Source organism: Culex quinquefasciatus, chromosome 3 (assembly GCF_015732765.1).
Source record: "Culex quinquefasciatus strain JHB chromosome 3, VPISU_Cqui_1.0_pri_paternal, whole genome shotgun sequence".
Classification (NCBI taxonomy): Eukaryota; Metazoa; Arthropoda; class Insecta; order Diptera; family Culicidae; genus Culex; species Culex quinquefasciatus.
Genome location: NC_051863.1, coordinates 7,288,841 through 7,310,431, shown reverse-complemented (window position 1 = coordinate 7,310,431; position 21,591 = coordinate 7,288,841). Strand labels below are relative to the sequence as shown.

Sequence of the window (21,591 nt, the reverse complement as noted above, 5' to 3'; positions counted from 1 at the left end):
TTGTTTAAATAGTGAAAATCAGCAAATTGAGTGCAGTTACGAACGTGTGAAGGGCATCTACTGAAACTTGAATTTACCTACTTAATTTTTGGTCAGCGAGTTGAAAAAACAAACTGCTGTAAAACTCATATGCTGTTCTAGTGGGTAAGATTTGGTAACAACTAGAAAGTACTTATCTTGGTAACAACCCCGCCGGCGGACTTCGATCTAAAGAATCGTCAAAAATCTATTATCAACCAATTTTTGAACTTTAAAAATCATTTGGTTGGAAGTTTGTCTTGTTTTATGTGACTTTGTCAATGTTTTCAAAATGTATTTTTTTTCTGGGGTCAACTTTGGTTGTGTTTCTTACTAACATTTCCTCTATATTATGTGAAAACAAGTAGGGTAGAGTAGTCATCAATGAGACACGGGGAACACTGATAAAATGGCTCTCACAAGTCGTAGTTTCAACCAATCAGGCTCATTGTTCCTGCCTAGTGCGTCTACAATGAGACAGTTGAATAACTCTGGCTGTAGATGTCGGATCGATCTCATATTTTGGTCAATGTTAGAACACATTAAGAGAAAGAAAATGTAACAAAAAGCTCATTAAAACATGCTGATGAAAAAATAAGAAAGATCGTTGAAAGTTGAAAACCAAAAGTGTCTCATTGATGACTACCCTACCGTATGCAGTAATTTTTGTAGAGTCCCAGACTACGCATCTCTGCTTTTTTTTTGCAATTAAAGTGATAATGGTTGTCATAAAAAAATGAAAAAAAAAAAATGACTAAAAAACACGAAAAAGCTAAAAAGGCAAAAGGTAATCATAGAAGGTCGTAGAAAAGCCAAATACTGTTATAAACAAAACATAAACTAAACAAGATAAATGCAAATAACTGGATATGGATCGAAACATTTTCGGATAAAGTTATCAACGCCATTTTTCGGTTTCTTAGTTGTTTATTTTCGATTTTAAAGACCATCTTTTCTCGCAACTCATTACAACGGATACTTTTATTAAACAAGAGTTTGCTTCTTCACTTGCATCCGCCTGGCAAAATGCACTTTTTGTTTCTGATTTCTTACAACAATATCGATTTGATTAGTGGTAAATATAGCACTTTTCAGCAGATTGATTTTGTTCGCATCACTTCTTCAGCGTTCCTACCTGTTTTAAATATAAAGTCTAGCTTTGCGCTGTAGCTTTAACTCGGTTAGAATTGGTAAGAATTTTTGCCGAAAATGAAAAAAATGCTAGCAAAATAAGGCCCATCGAGGTTTGTATGATTTTTTCTTCAAACGGCGTTTATTTGCAGGTTGATGTTTAGTTTGTATTTCTTTAAAGCTAAACGAAGAGGTTGTATAAGTGTCATTCATTGGTCTAGTTGTCTGTGCTTGTTTGTGTATGTTTGTTTGTGTGAAGAAGACGACGCCGCGACACAGGTACAAAGTAGAGTTGTCTGGTTTTTTTTTTTTTCGTTTCATAAGTTAAAAGCTGAATTTGAAAGCCGTTGGTCCATACTTTGGGGACTCTTCCGCCGATCAAATCGCGATCGATCGAGCAGCCGTTGACTTTTGACGTAAAAGTTCATCCGCCTGCTCAGTTAGATGGCACTGTGATAACACGCTGTCTAAGTTGTAGTGTAAATCATGGAATTTACGAAAAGAACGAAATCAACCACATCGAGGCAAATATTTAAAATCTCCTTTTTGGCGCGCAGGCAAAATGGAACTAATATTTGCTCTGCAGGGTTGGTCCGTTCTCTTTAGAGGGTGTCCTACAACATTTTTTTTTTCTTTGTATATTTTTTAAATAGGCTTCTAATGTCGTTTCAAATTTTGGTCAAGCTCTACAACATTTTGTTTCTTCTAATATTAAGGCTTCGATTTTCGATCAAGCTGTGATGCTTCCAATATCTAACAGTATACGTGTATAAGGAATAACTTGGTTGGTTTTTCTAACATGCATCTTAACCTATTAATGAAAATAGGAAGGCATTTTATCTGTATTTTTTTTTCTTTATTTTGTTCGTCCGTCATGCGAGCGTGCGGCGCGCTTAGTGCAATGTTCCGTTCGTTGTCATTGTTTTGTGGGGTGAATTAATTGTGTTTTTTTTGCACGTGGTTGTGAAGTTGAGTGGGCGATAATGGATTGTCAACATGCGCGTAATTTTGATTTGTCTTGCGCGATGGTCAATGCTACTCTCTGACTAGGTTTGTTACAATGCAATGGGGGAAAAAGAAGTATTATTTGTGACCATTTTTGAAAAGAATAATTAATTGCTTCTCTCAAGACGACATCTGAAACCATGTTTGTCGGATTATCGCCCACAATGATTGCTGTACCGAGGTTCAAGGACCACGATTTCACGCAACTTTTTGAAGATTCTTTGTAAATAGTCTCGATTTTTTGTTCAGCTCTGATTGTTACGCGATTTTTTTTAATAAATAGTTTATACTTCCATCAATATCTTTAAGCCATCCATCAAAGTCACACCAGTTAAGCTTGATTGCATTTTAATTGGTCATATTTTGGGGCGTTGGTGTCTTCCAACGCACGATCGGCTCGGACGAGGATCTCCAACGAACGGAAAAATATAACAAAATTGTTGTGCAGATTAAAGCGTCTTTCAGTTTATCAAACAATCCATTTTAGCAAACATATCCGACTGGAGCTATAGCGTTAAACGTGTCTTTGCGCGAAATTCTTTTTTTTCCGTTGGGGAGAGCCTCCTTCTTAAACGCTACAACCTATCTAAACTATATAATGTTTCTGTTTTGTTTTTTGTTTTTATAAAAAATACATTCACTTAAACATATATTATTCTTATAGCAGACAATAATATACATTTTTCTGGATTTTTGTGTTTTTTTGTTCCTTCTGTTGTGCAACTTTCCTTCCTTATACACTAATAACATTATTTTCTTCCAAAAAGAGTTACGAGTAAGTTTTGCAGTTTAGAGTAGGGGGGAATTAAGCGCTTTAAAATTATTAATGATCGTCATCGTAAATTAATAGGTTAATCGTTCTTAATGAAAACAAAGAGGGATGAGTTTAATTTTTTGTCTTAAAAACATAGCTAAAGTCGGCACTTCTGCCTCATAACATAAATAAGTCAAGGAAAAAGGGGTGTGTTTGTGTTGTAGTTAGTACCAAAGAGGAACAGGTTTTCGGCTCCTTTGAGACAGCGTTAATGGCAATTTTATAAGGTAATGAGTGTGCCACAGATTCACCGGTGGTCGCGTATGGTCCGAAGAACGAGAAATTTAACCTTCAAAGTCAGTTGAATTGACCATCCATTGAAGGTTTGCAGTATTAGGGTGTAACAAATCCACGATATTCAACCACAAACAGTTTTCGACATTTTTTGAGGGGCAAAATCGAGCGCATAAAAATTGTGATTTTTTGACACTTACTTTGTGCAAGTTTCCATGAAAAAAATAATTTGATACATTTTTATGGTTTGTTTAGATTCCATTTTTCACATTTGAGCCCTGGTAAACAAAAATTAAAGATGCTTCGATTCAAAAATACGAAATATTGCTGGAAAGGATATTGAAAACGAAGTATCTTGCCCAAATTTCAGCAATTTAGTCGAAAATTCACTTGCTTGAAAAAGAACAATATTAAATGAAATCTGACACGCTAAATTCAATATACTTTGGGCCAAGATGACATAATATTAGTAGACAAAGAAAATATGAATGCCAAAAGTGTGCTGAAATACTACATCAATAATTTAAGTTTTAAATGTATTTTTTTAAATGGTAATGAAAAATGTTCACTGTATCTGTATTATTTCAGAAACAAGTATATAGAATAAAACAGGGGAAAACGACCCTGTTGAATCCCATAAATTATAAGTAAAAACTGTGTTTTTCAACTCAACAGGATTGAAAATTGCAGGTAATCCAAACTTTGTAAATTTTATTTCAAATTTAAGATATTTGAAAAATACTCTGAGTTAAAGTTTTCCTAAACAATCACTTCAACTGAATGTATATCAAAACATTTTTTGTTTGTTAAAAATACAAAAGTGAGCAAAAATCTTGGAAATGGGATAACTGATTTTAAAATAAATATATCCAAACACTGATTTTTTTCTGTTTCATTGAAGAATGCATTAAAACGTATTTTATTTGTAAATGTAAAATTTTACTTAAATTTCTTTGACACAAATAAAAAAAATCAAAACAAGCACGAATCCCGATTTTCATCTAAATCAGAAAACTCCTTTCTTTTTTGAAACACCCCAAATTTCGCCTTTTTCACGAAAATTATAAAAAAAAAACAATTTTCAAACTGCGTAATTTTTGGCATAACAAATCTTCAAAGGTTGATCCTCGACTCATTTGAAGCAATCAATTCTTTAATTTGAATTTTTAAATTAACAATTCTTCTTTATGCAAATGCAAATGAAAATATTTAGCTTAATTTTCACATTGAACTTATATTTTTATGTATGATTTGACTTTGGCATCGCGTTTCTCAGCTAACTTTACATAAACATTTAAATTTTGAGAAGGGGTTTCCTTTTAGTTCGCGAGGCATTGCATTTGGAAGCATACCCTCTGCTTACCTTCATAACCTTGATCGGAATCCTTAATATAATTTTTGCACTTTCCTTTGGACGATTGATGAGTACACCTCAACCCATTTCCAAATTTAAAAAAAAAACCTGATACACATATTTGTTATAATTTCAGCATTTTGTTGTCTTCTGATTTTTTGAAAAAAATGTGGAGACATAAACTTTCAATGAAAATGGTATTAACGGTAGATTTTACGTAGAAAGCTGTGTTTTACCGGCCTGAATAAGTATAAATAAAAAAATTCTCTTGGTAAAAGTACAATTTAAAAAATTGGTTTCAGATTTTATGTGCGTATATTTAGCATTATAGGTGGATCGATTTTGAAAAATATTTGTTATGACAGATTTGTAGGGTAAAGCCTTGTTTTTTTTAATCCTTTTGCAAGCAAAATCTGTAAATTTTTACTAACGCCCTTTTCAAATACTGATTAATTATATACAAAGTAATGTGTTTGAGCCAGTCTCTGTACAGCAATTGCTTTTTGTTTTTTTTAATATGCCAATCTTTAAGATATTTTCTCACCAATCCAAAAATAACCATGCTATGTTTCGTTGATTTTAAACGGAGAGACACTGTATTTTTGCCGGAAAACAAATATTGAATTTTAGTAAACCGGCTCTGCGATTTTTATACTAAATCTTGATTTTTTTGAGAATTGAAAGAAAATATCTTACAAGATCATTCTTTTTAAAAATTTGCTTTTGCTGTTTAGAAACAAGCTCGCAAACATTTCTGAAAATATCAAATGTCAATGTTTCAAACGAGCATAGCTAAAAATTGTGATCTTTCGAGCTAATCTGGTCTCTGTCTTGGATTCAGTGAAAAAAATAACCAACTTAGCTCTTTCGATCTTTATAAAATACCTGCAAAAATTGAAGTTGAGGTACCGTCATGGCACAGTTTGAAAATCGACGAATTTATTACACCCTAGTGTGGTAGTATCTACGTTGCGCTCACGAGCGCCACCGGTGAACAAGACCACGTGAATATCACAATATGCTGATGTGTGTTTGTGTCTGTGTGTGTTATGTTTTGTTAAATAGTTTTGAGAGAGAGAGGCGATAGTGATATACGAGAAAGAGAAAGATGAGCTGAGATGCGTTAAATGTGACGCGATTATCAACTTATAACCGAATAAGGAATGCATTTTGCACGACTAAACTATATCTGTAACTGTGTATAACTGTGTAGTATTTAAAAGTAAAAACAGTGATGAGAAATCCAAACCTTTCTCTTTCTCCTACACGCTCACGCGGACGCACATACACACATTTTTGCAGTCACTTTTAACATACATTTCGAGAGAGAGAGAGAGTTATTATAGGAAGAGAGGAAAAATAACAATATTTTGTGATGGGGAAGCAGATTTTGGCTCTTATTTAAAAAATGACGACGGAATTGGTGCGCAAAAAAAACAGCCAACGAGAGCACCATCAATCATTGCGAACGATTTAAAAAAAAAAATTGGGAGAGGGGGGAACAATCCAGCTAAGCTGAAATAAACTGCATCTTCTTCTTTAAAAGAAGGATAAACGCGCGCTGACTAATAACTTAACACATTAGCGGTAACTTGAAGTTTAAAAAAAATCACTGGAAATCGGTCACAAGCACGAACAATCCGCAAGTTTTAGGACGAGAAGCAGAGAGAGAGAGAGAGATACTAGACGCGAACACACTACAGATCCTAGAGCAGCAGTGGTCACGCCAGGCAGCTGCCGTTCATGCTGGTGTAGGACGTGATGCCCGAGTCCAGATCGGTAAACTCGCTGCCGTCGTGCTCGGGCAGGATCAGGAAGTCGTTGGACAGGGACGGCACCTGGGACATGAGTTGGTGGGACAGCAGCTGTTGTTGCTGTGGCTGGTTGATGACCTGGTGTTGCTGCTGGTTCATCATCAGATTGTGCTGCTGCAGGTGACACTGGTTGGAAGGCGGTTGCTGATGATGTTGCATTTGTACGAGCTGGGTTTGCTGGTTCAGCATGCCGTAGTCCGCGGGCTTCAGCATGGTGGCGTCGAAGTTTGCGCTGAACTCCAGCAGGACGTTCGATGCGTTGTCCTTGAGGGCGAGCGAAGTCAGCTTGTCGCTGTCGTTGGTCTGGTGACCGTCCAGGGTGTTGCTGTCGTTGTTATTGTTGTTGTTGTTGTACAGGTCCAGGGAGTTCTCGAACAGAAACCGGTCCGCCGACTGGACCGTGGTGTAAGGGCTGCTGGTATCGATGAGTTCGTTTTTCAGGATGAAATCTGCGCTGGGCAGCGGTCCCTGGGACTGCTGCGCCACTATAGCCGACGTCTGGCTCAAAGTATCCGTTACGGTGGTCGTTGTACTGGTGGCCGCTGCTGAACGCTTCGCTGCCTTCTGGCGTGGCTTTGGTCCGGGCTTTTGGCGCGTCCGCTGCTGTTGATTGCTTGGAATGTACTCCGATTTCAGCGCTTGCGAACTTGCGAACCCGTTCACATCCATGACATCGCTCGGGGTTCCGAAGCTCGCGTCCGTTGGCGATAGCTTGCAGTAGCCTGGAGGTAGCCCGTTGTCCTGCTGTCCATCACCACTCGCGGCCTTCAAACACTCGGAGTATTTGATTTCACTACCATTCGCATCCAAAAAGTTGAGGTCGTTCAAAAACTTGCAGTTGTTGTTGGTGATCGTAGACAGACTCGGCAGCGGTTGGAAGCCCTTCTGGTGAACGCAAGACCCGCTGTGCGCCTGCAGCACCTCCATCAACTTCCTCCGTTGGTTCTCCAGCTCCGTGACCTGTGACTTGAGCTCCTTGTTCTGCGCGTCCAGCGTTTCCGATTCGTTGACCAGATTGACAGTCCGTTCACGCTTCTTCATCCGACACTTGGTTGCAGCGATCTTGTTACGCTCCCGACGCCGCCGCCGACGATCTTCGTCCTCCGGAGTCAACCCACGTGGACTGCTCGTACTCCCCGGTCCCCCGTTCGAAGAGCAGGCACTCGTCGTACGCAACGTGTCCATGTCGTCATCGCTCGTCGCCAGCTCCGTGTCGCGCCGTTTCTTGCTCTGGGGACCTCCGGTACTCCTCCTGCTACTTCCTCCACCTCCACCACCACCGCCGCCACAGCCACTCGTGGTCGATTCGTTCCCATCGCTGGAGTCGCAGCCGCTGTGCTTGCGCTTGCTCTGGATTAGCAGCTTTACGCCGGCCTTGATCAGTTGCGAGCGGGTCTGGAAGAGGAAAGCGGACAAGAAGAGGAAGATTTATTTAAGGTCATAAAGACGGTTGAAGGGTTAAAAAAACTTTCACGATTTTTGCAACAAAAAGTTATTTGAGATTTTTGTCAAATATTCAATATTACGCCACTTTGAAATGTTAGAGCTGTTTAAAAATTTTTGTTCGAAGCGATCAGAAAAAATCTCGAATGTTCGATTTGATACCCCCCTGTACTGTCAAATTTCTTTTTCCGAAAATTTTAATTTTTCCTGTGTTTAGGATGTAGTTTTGAGCAACTTTTGTTCCACGAAAAACTTTACTTCTCTAATTTTGTTTTTTCTTGTTTCATTTTTAGTATTTTTATTCTCATTTATCATGTTTAGTTTATGTTTGCTTTTGATACTATTTGGCTAATTCTACCTCCTATCATTATCTTTTGCCTTTTTATTTTTTTAATGGTTTTACAGCCGCTTTTTCATTTCAGGAATGATCAATCGTAAACACAATTTAAAAAATCGAAAAATTTAAATTTTTCAGTTATAATTGAAATTTGAGTGTCTATATCAGGGGTGCCCAACCTTTTGGCCCTGCGGGCCAGAACTAATTTTTCGGAAGCAGTGGCGGGCCGGCATTAATATTTGATAAAAGTTTAACAAGTAAACACATTTCTATTAATTTTCTTAAAATTGGGTTCTTTAAAAGCAAATACATAAAAGAACTAGTGTTGCAAATATGATTCATATATCTTGATTTTAAAAATGAAAAACAAAGATTACATTCAAAAATTTGCTTATTTGACTTATTTTAATTTTTGCTTGTTTAAGTTTGTATAGATATTGTTTTTGACGATTGCAATTAAATTCCATGATATATATATTTTTTTAAAGATTTTTTTTCAAAATTCAATGATCGTTGCAATTTTTTTACGTTGTTGATACATATTTCAATATTTTAAAAACATTTCCAGCGATCTATTTTCAGTATAAATAATTTGGTTTTCAACCGCCTTCCGTCGGACGGGAAGTAAATGTTGGCCCCGGTCTAACCTAAAAAAAAGGTTAGGTCGTTAGCTCAGTCCAGGTGTAGGAGTCGTCTCCCTGGGTCCTGCCTCGGTGGAGTCGCTGGTAGGCAGTTGGACTAATCCAAAGGTCTTCAGTTCGGATCCTGGGGTGGATGGAAGCTTAGGTGTAAAAAGAGGTTTGCAATTGCCTCAACAATCAAGCCTTCGGACACCTAGTTTCGAGTAGGAATCTCGTAATCGAGAATGATTTTGAATCTTTAAAAAAAAATCACTAGAAAGTTGTTCTGGAAAAATACATTAGTTTTACTTACTTATCTATTTAAAAAAAAAGAAACCAGAAAAAAACTTCAAATTGAAGTAAACACAGTCAAAACTGATAGAAATAACATTTAGTCTCTTTTTTGTAAATTTTAAGACAACAATCCAAGTTTTTTTCATTAATTTCACAATGTAGCGAAATGGATAATTTTGTTTTCCTGCACAATTTCTTCAGTTTAAAAAAATATCAATATAGTAATTATAAAAATTAAATTCAAACATGAAGAATGTTCTTATACTATGTTAAAATTTGATCACAAGATTATTTTTTAATTCAGACAATAATTTTATTTATTTAATACTTCATGAACAGCCTTAAGGGCCGGTCATAGAAATATTTTAAAAAGCCGTCGCGGGCCGGATGAAATGGCTTCACGGGCCGGACGTTGGGCAGGCCTGGTCTATATCTTGAAAACGGTGCTTTATATCAAAAAATCTGTTTTTACATTAATAACTTAAGACAAAAAATTCTACCTTTCCAAAAAAAATCGATTTTTCTAAAAAAATCATACTCGGCGGATAAATTTTGTAACATTTTTGTATGGACAGCTGTCAAAATTGTATGGGTGTTAACTTTTCTGAAATATGTTTCGGAATTCTTTTCTCTTACAGAAAATTGTTGGTCATGCCAATCCAAGCAACTTTTATGAAGACAATAAGGCCGTTTCAAATATTTTTCAAAGCTTATGTCGCCCCACCTCCCTTCCCCCGCTCTTCAAAATTGGTCCGAAAAATCAGGGATTTTATTTTCCAAAAACTTCAAAATGTCCATGAAAATAGGAGTCTAATCAACTGAAAACAATCTAAAATGCATTTTCTGCACTGATAATCATATTTAGCAGGTTTGGACTCATTTAAAAGCGTTTTGATTTTTTTAAATGAAATTCCGTTGTACAGCTCCGCAAAAACCTTTTTTTTCGAAAAAAAATAAAATTTTCGTCAATACTTGGTTATTTTGGAAACTAATGATTGCAAAACAACCGGACAGGTGTATGATGTATTTTTTTTAAAACTTTTTTCATGAAAATGTTGAAACCATGGCTCGTAATAAAAATTTTTATAGGGTATTTGTCCCTATTTTGGGCCTACTAAGCCGAGCGCACTTTTTATTTGATGTATTCTCAAAGGCTGCTGTAGGCAGCCTTGCTTTTATTACATGAATAAGTTGGTTTTTTAATGCTAATGCTCTTACTTAATCACATTTTTGACAAAAATACTTTATATTTCTGTATGAGCCCGAGAAACTTAAACATTTTTTGTTCCTATTCTGGGGATATTGCTTCTAGCATACGACCTTCTTTGTGCATATTTTCGGTCTATCTTCTGATTGGTTGAAATCTCGAAGCACGTAGCGAACTTATTTGACGTACGGTTCAGCCCCAGCTCGTACAGTACAGCCGCACAACATCGGTCGACAAACATGCTCAATCATTGTGAGGTTTTAAGCCACAAATCAACATTAGAACGATGGATTTCACTGGCATCACGTGCATAGTTAGCTTGGACATGATTTATATCATTCTTTACGAGTTTTAAACATAATAAAACATTTGTTGCGTAGCCAAACAACAAGCCCGTAATATGCAAGAAACACTGTAACTTGTGAAAAGCGCACAAACACTGTCACAATTTGTAAAAGTGTCAAATGGACTGAAAATAGAGCCATTCTCTTCGAGAGACTTTAATCAGTTATTATATTGATTTGGTGGCAGTTTAGTGGTCGTTTTTGCAATGCGATTGTGCAACCCACCAATAAAAACATATTGCCGGTGGTTGGAGATTCGGGGGACGGCTCCCATTCGTGTGCTGAGCGCCTTGACGCTGAGTGCCAAGAAGCGGTAAGCAAAAGTAGTGAAAATTTTGGACCTAATGGGCAATTTGCAATTTGCTAGGAACAAATTGAAGAGTGATATATTTATTGCTTTATTTCTAATTTAAGATGAAGATAATGACAGCACGAATCATTCTCAAGTGGCAGATCCCTGCCTGATTTGGTGAAATGCTCAATTTCGTTGAATTAAGTTTGGTAGACCCAAAATAGGTACTAGGCCCAAAATAGGGACAAATACCCTAATAGGGAGTTAAGTTTTAAAGAAAAGTGAAACATTTTCAATTTGTTTTGATTGAGTTTAGACTTATTGATCAAAAGTTATACGTAGTTATAAGTTTAATATGAAATTCTAATTCTATGACCCATAAATTAAAATCATAAATTTTTCAAACCAATTTTTGCGTTGAAAATTTTAAAAGGTCATCATTTTGGTAACACTGCACGCAGAGAGCGCACCATGCGGTCCAAACATCAATCACTGAAGAAAAGAAAAAGCCCTTTCAAAATTCAACCCGAAAAGGATCATTTTCTGTGCTGTGTGTGTCAATTGACCAAAATTTTAGCGCTGTTGCCATCTCGTGGAACGGAATGGAATCATTATTAATGAGTGCTAATAAAAAGAATCGCATGTCATGGCTGTTTTTTTGTAGTTGCCTTGCTCAGTTTCGATGCATATATATTTTCGTGAAGAGCTTCGCTTTTTCAATGCAATGGAGCATTCCCTTTCACAAGCATGGCACATCGCGATGCCTGAGCATCATAACCAGTCTGTGCCCAAATCACGTTAGCCTTGACACAGAGGAGGTTAACGCAATAAATATTTCCGGATTTTTCGTTAATCCAATGCCTTATCCACGTTTTGGCTTAACATATACACACCAGTCCAATCAGGTCCAACAAATAACACTCGGCGGCTACAAATCGACATGTTTGTCTTCTCAATTTGATCCCTGGCTGACTGGTTGGAACCGCGAGTGTAGATGGCATGCGTGTGGGCGCGCGGTCATTATCCGTCAACTTTTAGCCGGTCGTTCTTTTTCTTGCCCGCGGAATCCACAGACAAGATGGTTGAAAAATCAAATTTAGTGATTTTAGTTATAATTGAAAGTTTGCTAGCAATTACTTCTTACAAATCAATCCAACCAAAAATAACTGGTGACCAAACAGCTAAAGGAGCTATTAGACTATAGCAAACAAACAAACAAACTCGCACTTTTTTGTATTTGACAGTTTGCCAAACTCGCAAACAATGTCAAATGTATGCATGCTGAAGTTTCTGCAGGCAAACTGCCAAACTGTCCAAGGTTAGTTTGTTTGTCGTAGTATAATACGTCTTTAAGTTGATGAACTATATGACAGTCACGTAGTTGCGTGTTTTGCCGCTTATGCATCTTATGGCGCCGCTGTTTTGACGCCCATTTTCACGCGATGTTGACAGCATTTTTTTTTTGAGTTTGTCCAATTGTCTGTGGTTCGACTTTCCTGCTTCACTCAATATCATTTTCTCGTCCACCGTCAAGAAAAAAAGAAGCAAAAAGCTCAAAACAGGGGTGCGACAACGACGGGCACCTTTACCTCGCTTTGACGATGGTGGTTTTTATTGAATTCGACAAATTTTTGGCACGTATATGCTTCGCATATATGTATGCTAAATAAATTATCCATCGTCCCGCTACTTTTGCTTTTTTGGGAGGGTTTCCTCTTAATTTTTCTTCATATTCATGCCGGTTACCGGAATTCACCGGCTTGGGAGAGCCGGTTTTTTGTTGTTTAATGAGGAGGGTTGGACTTTTTTCGTTTGCTGATTTTCAGCTCGGAGGACTCAACAATTGAATTTGTTGTTCTTTTTAGTTGTGGGGTCCGCCAAACGAAATGGTATTTTTTTTTCAATTGTACCAATTGTTACCAATTTGAAAACCACGTGGTTCATGGACGCTCCCTTTTAATCGATATACAATTTTCTAGATTTTGGTTTGCATAAAAATCTCAGTTTCAAAAATTTTCTTACTTTTCAAACAGTGTTACCTTAATTTTAAATTTATTCAGAAATTCCTTTTCTTTCTATTGATTTTGATTACAATTTATCTAAATTACTGAATTACCTGTTGTACGCTCGGTGTCCGGCCATGGCCAGCGGGCGAGTCCAGGGGCGATCCGGAACTGTTGGAATGACTATCTTGTGACGCCTGTAGAATAAAAAAAAAGAAAAAAAAATGTTTAGGTCAACTTTATTTTCACTCTACTCCCCACTTCATCGAAATTGATGATGATCTGTGGCGACGCATGACACCGAAGGAATTTCTACACGGGAGCCATTTTGTAATCAGCACCAAAACGGAACGGAATGTCGTTAAAAAAAGCCAAAATTTAACAACGGCGCGGTCGCAATTTATTACCGGCCGTTGTTTTTGTGTGTTTTCAGACGATAACGAAGTAGGCAAGAAGGTCGCGTACACGCGCTTGACAAGAAGGGGCACCGTGCGTCTCCATCGTCGTGTACTCCTACGACAGAGCTAGTGACCACGTAGTAGTAGGCGCTGCGCGTTGTGACGATGGCGGTACATTTCATTGATGGCTAGATTCAGCATCGCGCGGAGTTGATGTTGTTATTGTTGATGAATTAGTTGATGCACTGCCAGTGGCCGGCCCCGCTGTCAGGTGGGTTCGGTGCCGCCGGAGTGGACAAGTGATTTTTTTTCTCTCTCTCCCGCTGATGTTATAATTGTAATTTATGGTGACACTTCCAAGGTGATTCTTTGCGAAGGAGGGTTCGGTTATCGGAGTTGTCCAATCTGGCACATGTGCCCTTTAGACTAATTGTTGTGAACGCATTCACGTGTAGAGGGGAATGACTGTCGCCCGTTAGAATGAATGTTAGATTTGACGATTGAGATTATTGTTTGATGGCTTAATTCTGTTGAATTAAATAATTCGAAATATTTTTATCGGGATGTCGTCATTATTGTTTCAAATTTTTAAATTCAATAAGGTTGCTGTAAATATTTTGTTGTAGTTAATGTCCACCGTATCTGGCCGAGGTCGAGAGAAAACGAAAACATGTTGGCAATTTACCCCTTTAACACCCATGGTAGCAACTGCACTAAAATTTTCAATTTAAGTTTAAATTTTGCAAAAAACAGTAATTTTATTTTGCTTTCTTCTTATTGCTTAGTTCCATATCCATATTTCCATATTCCATATGACTAAATAAGCTATTTTGTGTCATTGGTTCACCCATACAAGTCTCCATACAATTTTGGCTGCTGTCCATACAAAAATGGTAAGTAAATATTCAAACAGCTGTAACTTTTGAGTGAATTTTCCGATCAATTTGGTGTCTTCGGTAAAGATGTAGGTATTGATAAGGACTATTGAGAAAAAAAATAGGTACACGGAAACAAAATTGCAGATTTTTGAATCAACTTTTTTTCACAAAATCTCAATTCCCCAAAATACGTATTTTTTGATTTTCGAGATTTTTTTATATGTTTTAGGGCACAAAAACCCGCAACTGCCGCTGAGTTATCTTAAAACATGAAACATTCGTGAAATTTTCTGATCTTTTCGAAAAAAATATTTTGAAAAAAAAATAAATCAAGACCAACATTTTAAAAGGGCCAAACATTAAATATTACGCCCTTTTGAAATGTTAGTCTTGATTTAATTTTTTCAAAATATTTTTTCGAAGAGATCGGAAAATTTTATGAATGTTTCATGTTTTGGACAATTAGTTGCAGAGATATCGACATTAGAAAATTGTGGGTTGTTTGGGTGAGACTTAGAAAACTTCAAATTTTCTGTTTCTTTTTCTTTAACGGTGCACATCAACCAGAGCTTTTGCACCAAGATTTTTGTTAGAGATGTTACTGTCTACTTAGCGATTTACAACAAAATTTGCTTATTTTTTCAATCAGATTGTTGCAGGATTGGGTCCGTAAGTTTGTCAATTTTGGAAAAAAAGAAGACAACAACTTCCTTGGTTGCTGTGCACCCTTTTAAGTCGCTGTATCTCAGCAACCAGAGGTCTAATCTTCAATGTCTCTTAGATAATTTTATAGCAAATTTTCTGAACTTTTCAAAAAAAATATTTTCAGAATGGTCACTCATGGTCACATTAAAAAAAAAAAACTAACTTAATCCACATATGTGGTTGGTGCCTTCCTCACTCTTTTCCAGCAATGGGTGAAATGTGATATGATGGGTTTGGACACAAATTTCGTTTGATTTCGTTAAGTTCCGGAATACAAAGAACACACATATCACTCAAGGGCTCATAAGTGGCATCTTAAGTGGTCATAGCTTGAGACAGGGTTGCCAGATCATCAATATTTTAGACTCGTTGGAAAGGTCTTTCGATTATTTTACCAACGATGGGTCGGATGATGGATCCGGACGTTGTTTACATACATTCAAGTGAAATCCGGCTACAAAAAAAGTACATAAATATCACTTAAGTTTTCAGAACTCCAGACAGGGTTGCCAGATCTTCAATGTTTTAGACTCATTGGAAAGGCCTTTCAATTACCTAACCAACAATGGGTTGGATGATGGATTCGGACATTGTTTACAAACATTTAAGTGAGATCCGGCTACAAAAAAGTAAATAAATGTCACTTAAGTGGTCATAGCTCGAGACAGGGTTGCCAGATCGTCAATGTTTTAAACTCGTTGGAAAGGTATTTCAATTACCTTACCAACGATGGGTCGGATGATGGATCCGGACATTGTTTACATACATTCAAGTGAGATCCGGCTACAAAAAAGTACATAATTATCACTTAAGTGGTTATAACTCGAGACAGGGTTGCCTGATTATCAATGGTTTGGACTCGTTGGAAAGGTCTTTTAATTACCTAACTAACGATGTATAACTTGATGATGTTTGGTTCAGTTTACTGCCATTTATTAAACTTCAGAAAATATGGGACCGTATGGGACCCTAAACCAAGTCGAATGCGACTGGTTTGGTCAAAGTCGGTTCAGCCAGTGCTGAGAAAACTGCGTGACATTATTAGTCACATACACACAGTTTTCGATTCTGTGTCGATATGTATACATCAAGGTGGGTTTTCGAGCTTTAAATAAAAAGTTCAATTTTAGAGCAGGATTATAGCCTTACCTCAGTGAGGAAGGCAAAAGAAAAACTGCAAATATTTCGCTAAAATCAAACTTTCGGTGGCTATACCTTGAAAACAGAGCCCTTTATCAAAAAATATGTAAAGTACTTTTCGTTTGGAAATTCAATTTTACATTAAAAAATGACGTAAAATTTGTTTTTGCATAAAATTTGGATTTTTTACAAAAATCACTTTTTTTTTTTAAATTCATAAACTCAGCGGCAGATTTTTTAACCAGTTTACCCCTGATCTACAGTCTAAAAAAGTTTAATTTTTGTTAAAATGATTTTTGTCAGGGTCAGCTTATCAGCCCGCCTTTTATTTAACTCGCGTTTTCTCGGATAATATTAATTTGATTTTCAGTATAAAAAATTTAAATTTGGTGAAATTTTATGCTCTTTTCTATATTATTAATTTTAAATTTTTGAAAATCTAGCCCGACATTAAGTGTTGGTTACCTCTTCTTATCATTTTGGTTGCTAAAATGATGCAATATTTTTTTTTTATCGAAGAGAGAAAAAAAAAACACACAAAAATCACCTTTTAACATTAAAAATCCAACCTCCAGTTTGCGAGTTATCGCGAGTTGAAAAATAAGTTAAAACTAAAAAAAAACTAATTTTTCACAAAATTTAGGCTGTATTTCTGCAACTAGCAGTCCGAACAATTTAATCAAAATAACCTTTCTAAAATATTTGTTGCAGGGTTGATTTTCCTTCATAAAGTATTTTTAATTAAAAAAAAATTTAAAATCGCTAATTTTTGCCTAAAAATGTATGAAACATGAAAATGGTGCAAAAAAATTTTTGAATTTAGTTTGACAATATGTTTGTTTTCTAAAAACATCCCCATACCTAAAACATATCAAAACAAATTGACAATTTTAAAATACTTATTCAGGAAATTAAACTCTTTTGTGATTAAAACTCAAATAAAAACAATGTGATTTGTTGTGTCTCTTTTTGTTCTAAAAGTCCCGATCATATCCTATAACTTTGCCGAAGATTTCAAATTGATCAGAATATTCCTTCTCCAGATACAGATTTTCGAATCTTCACTGGTCCATTTTTTATTTCCCATTTTATGTTTTGGATACGTTTGATCAAAGTTTGAAATTGATGTTATTATTCAGAACTCCAGCAGCTGTGCCAATTTTTGCCTTTTGCTATATAATGGACTTTATAGAGCCACCATAAACCGATGGAGACGCGCGTGTTTCTCATTCGTGGAGAATAACCGCGGACCAACGATGAACGAACGTGTTCTTTTCGGTTCTACTGAATGTCAGGGTGGACTCCAATCCAATTTTCCATAAATGTTATTTGGTTGGAAAATAACGAGAATTTTTTTCACTGAAATCAATGACATGTTATTTTTTGCCTTTTCAAAAGTCAACATTTTTGCATGAAAAAAGACCACCCTAACCACTAGCCACACACGCACACAATGTATCCAGTGTTGAATATGGTCGCAAGTTAATTTATTATCTGGCTAAATTGAATTAAAACCACACCATCCCCTCCGTTCCACTGGACCTACGTCGTCGCGGAGTGGCAAATGGTGTGTGTGGTGTCGAGGTGGGTGATTTCCGGAGCCGTCTCCATTTGTGCACCCACCTTTGCTTGAAGGCCTCCCCTGCTAGGTAGGTGGGTTTGGGGTAATCCTATTCTTCTTCGCAAAGGTTCCCCCCCACCTGTGTAGTTGTATAGTGTGGGGTAGTTTGGCATTGGTGGTTTAGGTAAGGTTAGGGTTTTAGTGGTGGGTTTGGTTAATTTCCTGGAACAGTTAATAGTTTTACGGGGAGATTTAAAAACTATATATTTTTTACTGTGTGTTAACACGGGCAAACAGGCGTAAATTCTTGAACCTTTTTTAAATCAAATACACCTAAGAATTTGTTCAAAAAATATAAGTCTTATGTGCCTTCCAAAACTTCGAGGAACGTTTACCAATTCATACGAGTTCTGGCTGGTGCCAATGTGACCGGAGTAGCCAGCCAGTTCGTGCTCGGGTAATAAAATTAATACACAAGCGCACAAATGCCTAAATTGTACTCACTTTGTTGCCACCTTCCAGTGCAAGTTAGTTAGTGTGCCCCCGAAAGCGCATAAAACGTGCAATTTTTTACGACTTTTACGTCCGAGTTCTCCGATAAAAATCGTGTTTTTTTCATGTTCGCATTTCAAAAAGGAGGGATTCTTCAATGGAACAAAAGCATATCAAAAAGGTGAAATCCAAAGGGGTGTGTGTGTGCTGTGCGTGCACTTTGCTTCCACGTCAGGTGAGGGTTGTAACGCCCTCGCACTCCTTCGTGGGAGAGTTAAATTCAAAACTGACTTCGTAGAATCCGTTGACCGCGCGCGCTCACAACACATGCGTTTGTATTCCGGAACTCTTGCAGGGGTGGTATAAATCAAGTCTTGCACGGAGGAGGAGGTCGGTTTTGGGTTTGGGGCACGTGATTTTGCCATCGGCCACTGGTAAACAAAGTAAACGCTTGCGTTGGCAGGTCTTCCATCAGGCCAGAGGAGTAGGCTTTGGCTTTGGGGCAAGCTCAAGGTTCGGAGCATGAACGAAATGGCTGTGGCGGTTTTAAGTTGGGTATAAAGTGATTCGTGGAAGATCCTCTAAACTTGATTAATGAGAACCTCGAGCAATAGGTAGCGGAAGTATTTTATTGCAGCATAGAGACATGCATGCTGTTGATTGATTTTCAAGGTGTATTATTATTTCAGGCGGATCAAACTTTTGATTTTCCCAGCGATTTTCCTGAATCTAAAAACAAATCCAAATGATCCAAATTGTGAACCACCCTAATTTTCAACAAAACCAAAAGTTGCCTCTTCCCATTTGCAACAACTCTTTCAAAGTTCAATTTTTCGGCAAATCAATGTTCCTCTTAATTTTGCGGTCTGCAATGGAGACGCTTCGTCCTTTAACGAATATCAACTCGAATATATTTTCAGATTATCAAAATGCTGTTTTTTTTTATTTTTTATTCCAAAGATGACACTTTTGCGTCCTCCATTTTTTTGTTATGAAATATAGTCTTGTAAAAATGAAGGGATGCTGAATACGATCTACAGAAAAATTTCGAAATTATTGTATTATTTAAAGGAATTAAATGTGCCTTGTAAAATGGTGAAGGAGGTGTTTACCGTAATTATATGGACATATATTTTTTGTCTAAATTAATCATCAATTGACTAATTCTCTAGAATTTCATCATTTTGTTAAATTTTGATTTTTTTTCTGATTTTGTTACATTTGAAAATGTCCAAAATATCTGATTTTAGCCTTTTTATAATGTTGTTAACCATGTGGTTTGAAAATTTCGAAATGTTTTTATGGAAATTCACAAAAGTTCGTTTGCTTATTCAATATCTTAAAGCTTTAAAGCCAAATGCTGATTCAGGCCTGTCCAAGCAGTCTGATTCACGTAAAAAATACGATAATGGTTGAAATTTCCCATCTTTTCAAAAATGTATGTTTCAAGGGTGCTTTATGAAATGATTTTAAATTGCAATTTAAAATTTTCGGATGTTTAGTCAAAAAATACCTACAACTTGAAAATGGTGCACCTTTTTTAAAAAAATAATAAAATCGTTTTCAATTGCAAATTTGATTTTGCATCTTAAAATTAGATTTTAATTGTAATATGATAATGTTTTCGATTTTTTTTTATCCAAAAATCATCACTTTATCAGTAATTTATAACTCTACCAAATGTATCACAAACATTACCTCTGCTTCTATAAAATAATTTTTTTTTTCGCTCAGCTATTTTTTTTCTCGAAAATCATGATCATAGCCAAAACTTTTCCGAGAACACCAAATCAATCAGAAAATTCCTCCTCAAGACAAAGATTTTCGAATTGCACATGCCCATTTTATTGGACCTTGTATGGAAAAACCGAGGAAAGTTTGTTAACATAGGAAACGCATGGAAAAAGTTTTATTTTTTATTATTCTACGCAAATATTGAGAACGAATGAAGAAAAAATAAAAAAAAACAAAGAAAAGTGTTATTTATTTTTTTTTCGAAAAAAACTGTTTTTTTTTTATTTTAACTGGAATTGACCAAAATAATTCAAAGGTCAATAAAAATATAGAAATTTTACAATTTTAATTGATTTTCAAAACGGGAATCGTGGATTAAAAAAAAAAAACAGATTTAGCCTAGAAAGGTCGAAAATATAGCAGCCCTTTATGTATAAAATAACCTTTTTTAAGTAAAATTTATTATTTATATCTGTCAGCACTGTAACGAGATTTTTTTTTAAATAAAATGTTAATGCCTGGTGTTATAATTCTTGATGGAAATAATGCACATTTTATTAAATGGTAAAAGCCGGATATCTAATAAAACTTTATGAAAATCTGGGAACACTGTCAAGAGGTATCGATATGATGTCCGATAAAGAAATCACATAACTAAATTGTAAAGGACCACTTAAAGATGAACTAAAAAAATAATTAATATTATTATTCACATCGAATTTGTTTATGTCTTAAAGGGACTTTTTATTGTTGGTATGACCTCAATTTTGATTGTTTGTAAACACATTTTTCAATCTGGAGAGTTTTTACCCCAAATTTCAGCAAATTTAAATTTTCAGGTATTTTCAATAAGGCCGATGCAAATATTTAAAAAAAGTTTTTGTCCCTCGGCCCTGGCCGAGGTCAAGGGGAGGGCAAAAAAATAAAAAAATAAAAAAAATTAAATAACAAGCCATAGTCTTCACATTTAAATGAAAAAAGTGTTTTAAAATGCATTTTACACTAGTTCAGTTGTTTTGCAGTCATTAGTTTTCAAAAAATCTAAGATCTGACAAAAACAAAAATTGTATCGAAAAAAAGATTTTGCATCGAAAATTTTCAAAAAATCTTAAGATTTTTTAATAAACCCAAACATGCTAAAAATGATTTTAAACGCAGAAGAATGTATTTTAATTTGATTTCAGCTGATTGCAGTTTATTGTAAAAATATTTTTTTTGCCCCCTGACTTTTCGGGCCAATTTTGGAGGGGGGGGGGGGGGGGAGACAAAAACTTTTAAAAATATTTGTACCAGCCTAATCAAGATTTTCATCACAGTGAACGCCAAGGGATAACTCATCGCCGCCGTGCTGGTGAGATCTCTGGGAGGTTTTCTGTTTGATTTCCAGAGCACACACATCAACATTGATGTTTATGTTCCAACCCGACCGGGCTGCTGCGTGACCTTTTCCCAGTGTGTTCTTCTGGTTTTCTGGTTTCACCACCAGAAACCGAGTGTTTGGTATTGGTGTCGGTTGGCGACATTCTGGAGACGTTTTTTTTTTGCATTTTCAATGCTTTTTACGTTTATCAAATTAATTTTTGAATTTCATGAAAAACCTTTACAATTATAGCTTGTCACATGTGGCACACGTGTGCTGGGTCAAATTAAAACAAAAAAGTTACACCGAAAAGGGGTGACCCAAGCAAAAGGGTACCCTTTTACTGCAATTCAGTCAGTATTTTCACCCGAGTGACACGCACATAAAAGTGTGGTTTGGCGAATATAAAAATT

General features: G+C 36.2%; 1 protein-coding gene across 2 annotated transcripts in view; it reads right to left on the bottom strand.

Moving 5' to 3' along the window:
• Nucleotides 1–925: 925 nt before the first annotated feature.
• Nucleotides 926–21,591, bottom strand: part of LOC6032235 (activating transcription factor 3) — a 66,389-nt gene continuing 45,723 nt past the window's right edge. For both annotated transcript variants that reach the window (XM_038259777.1, XM_038259776.1), the window contains 2 exons: nucleotides 13,024–13,107; nucleotides 926–7,765 (listed from right to left, as the gene is read on the bottom strand). In XM_038259777.1, coding sequence (XP_038115705.1) covers nucleotides 6,278–7,765; nucleotides 13,024–13,107 — 1,572 coding nt within the window. In that variant the 3' untranslated portion in view covers nucleotides 926–6,277. The remainder of the gene's footprint in view (nucleotides 7,766–13,023; nucleotides 13,108–21,591) is intronic.